At 31.7% G+C, this 4,224-nt stretch overlaps 1 protein-coding gene across 1 annotated transcript; it reads right to left on the bottom strand.

Moving 5' to 3' along the window:
• Positions 1-619: 619 nt before the first annotated feature.
• LOC139528219 (toll-like receptor 7) lies at positions 620-3,029 on the bottom strand. Its single transcript, XM_071324102.1, has one exon. The coding sequence runs from the start codon at positions 1,930-1,932 to the stop codon at positions 697-699; it is 1,236 nt and encodes a 411-aa protein (XP_071180203.1). The 5' UTR covers positions 1,933-3,029; the 3' UTR covers positions 620-696.
• Between the last annotated feature and the right edge of the window lie 1,195 nt (positions 3,030-4,224).

Raw genomic sequence — 4,224 nt, 5'->3', positions numbered from 1 at the left:
TATTGTATCGAACATTTATCAAATAAATTCACTAAAAGTCGAATGAATGTCATTGTTTGGGAAATTGTAACATTGTTCAACGTAACAAACAGTATCGAATGACATATTACGTCCTTCGGTATATGGTTTGTTTCTTGTTGTGTAATCAAGTAACGTTCACAACTCACATTAACCTATGTACTATGCCATTTCATAATGTCTATAATGAGTTGGCATCAGTGTAGAATGGGTAACTAATGAATCAAAGAAAGTATCAATTTTCATACCCACCTATGAATTTGGTGATATGGTAGAGTTAGATGAGAGTCATTTAACTATTGCAAAATAAAAAGATCAGATGGTATAGCTTATTAACATATCTCATTGGAGCGATATAACGGGAGTCACAAATTAAGTTGGATCTGATTACGCTCTGGGGCAGCACCCATTATAACCATCGGTGAGGTTCGTCTTGCTCAGTCTGTGAAATTGATATCGTGTTTTGTAAAATGGTGATTGTTGTTTGTTCGTAACTCTTTTTTTTAAGACTTGCCATTATATTTTTTGACAAATATACATTTGGTATCGTTACTCTCACTTCTTTCATAGAGTCTATTCATGAAATACAAGAAAGCTTAAAAATGTTCTAGTTCATATTACTTCAACAAATCCTTCAACAGGAAAATAACAGTAATTCGTCAGTTACAAAGACTTATCTTATTCCAGCATTGTTAAAATATCTTCTTCAATTTTATTATCAAAATTCGAGAAATTAATGACCTTTCTAAGAGTAAAAAATCCTCGAAAGAACTTATTTACAGTATCATCGCATTTTACGAAATCGTAATTGATGACAATAAGGTTCCTACTGAAGTCACATTTGTAATAATTCCAAGCATATTTCCATTCTTTCTTATTCCATTCCTGACTGCCATTTGTAATGTCACTAAGAAGTATTATAAAATTACGACTTTTGGACATGACTTCAATCGTCTCTTGTTCCCGAGGAGCTCCGAATTCACTGTCCCTGAAAAATAAAAACACATCAATCCCTTTTCCCTCAAGATAAGGAACCAAGGAAGTTAACAACCATTTTCGAACTAGTGGATCATCCTCATTTACTGAAATATATATGTCGTGTTTTATACAATTTGGTGCTACTGGCTTCTTTACAAAGTTGAATAACGATCGTGTTAATATAAAAACTTCAGACCGGAAATTGAATATAAACGATGCAATTATGATTACTGTAGCAAATGCTGAGCATATCGAAATGTTTAACAACGAACCATTGTTATTTGTCTCAGGACATCCAAGATCGACTTTTCCCATTTTAGTAATAGAACGTAGTAGTCCATTATGTTCGCATAAAACTTGGGTGTTCGTAGCACAGCTTTGGAATTGCAATGGTAACCACGTCTTCAGCCAAAGATCCTCGCATTTACATTTCATAATAAGTTGTCCGAAAGCAACCTGACATGGCTTCAGCATCTGTAATGACCTTGGAATCCGTTTTATTGCATTGTTTCTCATATTGACCAGTTGTATTATTCTAAAACGATACAGCACTATATCTGAAATGGTTATGATTTGGTTGTTTGAAAGATCAAGTTTCTTTATCCTTTCAAAAAAGTTTAGCCCAAACTGTTCTATTCTTTTTAAATTTCTTATGCTATTGTTTGTGAAATCTATTTGAAGATGGTCATACAAGGGTAGAGCTGAAGGAAATCTTGTTAATCCTGATCCAGAGCAGTCAACAACTGTTCTGTTGCCTATAGCAGGTTGATAAAAACAACGGCATTGTGGTGGACAACGGTCGGCTAATGACAAGTTACAAATTAATTGATCAAGTTCAGAATTTTTGATGATGTCGAACAATTTTCTCTTCTTCATGTTTGCAGGAGAATCACAAGTCATATAAAAATCTAGTCTGTGAAAGCTTTTGACTTGCATTTCAGATATCTTAGCAAATGGGTAAACTTTACAATCGCAAATCCACTGATTTCCTGTCACTTGTATCCACCAGCCACTTAATTTTCCTGCATGTCTAACTTTAAGTCCATTGTCATTAAAAATTGAAAAGTATGATAAATTGTTATGCGCCCATCCAGTACTCCAAAATAAGAAAACTCGGAATTATCTTGACTTTTCCAATTTAATTCGTTTGTTATAGAGCTTATAAAGTTATTTGAAAAATTTGCCTTACAAAAGACGAGCTGTTTCCATAATATATTTGTTATATCAAGCGTAGTAAGATAATTGTATGAAACATCGAATTCAAACAAACTTCCATTTACGTTAATTAAAAATCCAGGTTCGATAAATTTCAGTCTGTTATGAGACAAGTCAATTACACGAATGAATCTCAAATGAAGAAATGTTATATTACTCAGGTACTCTACCAGGTTATGTTGGAGTATGAATGTATCTAATAATGTAATACATGGCACAAGATCAATGTCCGTTATTTTGTTGTAGGACCAATCCAAATATGCAATTTCCGGAAATTCACAGATATTACTTGGAAAACTTTGCAAATTGTTATGACGACTTATTATGTAATAAAGTGAATGACGCAACGTCGGTGTTATGACAGCTAAACTTTCATAACTTTTGTTACCTGTCTTTCTTTCAATAGATAGCTTGCCGATACTGTCAAACATCTGATAGGTGGTGCAAACACAATTTGCTACATTACGTGAGAACGAGCTACACGTTAAATCCTTTCGTTGAAATTGTGTTTGTAACGCTTTCTGTAAAATGTTTGCTATCGGTTTTGAGTCTTGATCAGGATATTCTCCTCATGAAAATAGATAGTGAGGCAAATTATCTATTTTCGGATATTGATCCGTTTGTACAAAAAGAATTCCCAAAATGAGTTCAAAAAACATATTTATCCGAATGATCATATAAAACAAGACACCAACTAAGTTGTTTTACGGCAGTTATGATATATGATTCCTCTATGTTTTTAACATCATCTCTTGAAAACTTATGAGAGGATGAAGTGATCTTCATTTATAAGCTAGCAGGTCTTTCAAGTATTTTCTTAAATGCTTATAAGTATGTTATTCCTCAAATGATAAATTTGTTTGAGAGGTAAGTTACCAAATATCTTTTTGATCCTTGCATCTTCTACATCTACGTCAATGGAAGGGGAAGTTATATCTATATGTCCATCAACTTAAAGTATGAAGAAAAGAAAATCTAAATTATGTTCGCGTACAGATTTCTTATAGTGTTATAGATAATATCCATCACAATTTATAAGGATTTAGACGGTTGTTTTCCATTTGTTTGTTGTCTTTAAGCTTTTGGTTTGTCATTTGCTAGGGACTTGCCGCTTAGAATTAACCTCGGTGTTTGGTTTTATGTTGATTTTCCTTTCACATACTTGGAAATGGTTTTAGGGTCCATTTTTAACATACTTAGTCTTTCTGTTGTCTTATAACAAATGATTTACCTTTGTTTCAATTTCAAGGTTACATTCTTTTCCTTTAAATAACCAACACGCACAATTCGTGCGTAATCCATCTTTAGCATAATGGTTTAATTGAAGGTAACATGGATACTGATTCAATGAGGTCAAATCATTCACTTACAAAATTTCAGATTTTATATACAGATTATTTAACATACCATACCAACAATGAGAACGATCATGTTATAATTCAACACTAAATACATATAAATAGTATGCATATATTAAAAAGTTGAACCAGCACCATCATTAAGCAATATACAAAAAAACAAAAAAACAAAAACAAATTATCAATCACAGTAAAAAAAAGTCATATCATATTACATTGGTGATAAGATAACAGTATCATAGGCTATAAATGATTCTTCCAAAAGTTTTTCATTGTCATAAAACGGATATTATTATCCGCCGTTTATGCATTCAAAATTTAAAACAACTAATATTAATGAAATCTAAATGTAACAAAAAGCAGTAATGCCATGATTTGAAATTCAAAACATTTAAATAACATATAAATCAAAATGATAAGACATACAATAAGAACAAAACTTTATTTTTCAAGAAACACATTTAAATCATTACAAAATGTAAACTGAAATAAATTTGTTAGACAAAAATGGTAAATACAAGGATTTGAATTTAGAATACGGAGATAGACATACAATTAATATGAAGAAGTCACAAAAGCGTTCTGTTTCTACAAATGTTTACTATTGTCAATGAAAGTCACCACACAAAATACATTATCCCCAATTATAATGGTA

This window comes from Mytilus edulis, chromosome 6 (assembly GCF_963676685.1).
Source record: "Mytilus edulis chromosome 6, xbMytEdul2.2, whole genome shotgun sequence".
NCBI classification, from domain to species: domain Eukaryota; kingdom Metazoa; phylum Mollusca; class Bivalvia; order Mytilida; family Mytilidae; genus Mytilus; species Mytilus edulis.
Note: the sequence above shows the minus strand (reverse complement) of the source record. Positions and strands in the feature narration are given on the sequence as shown.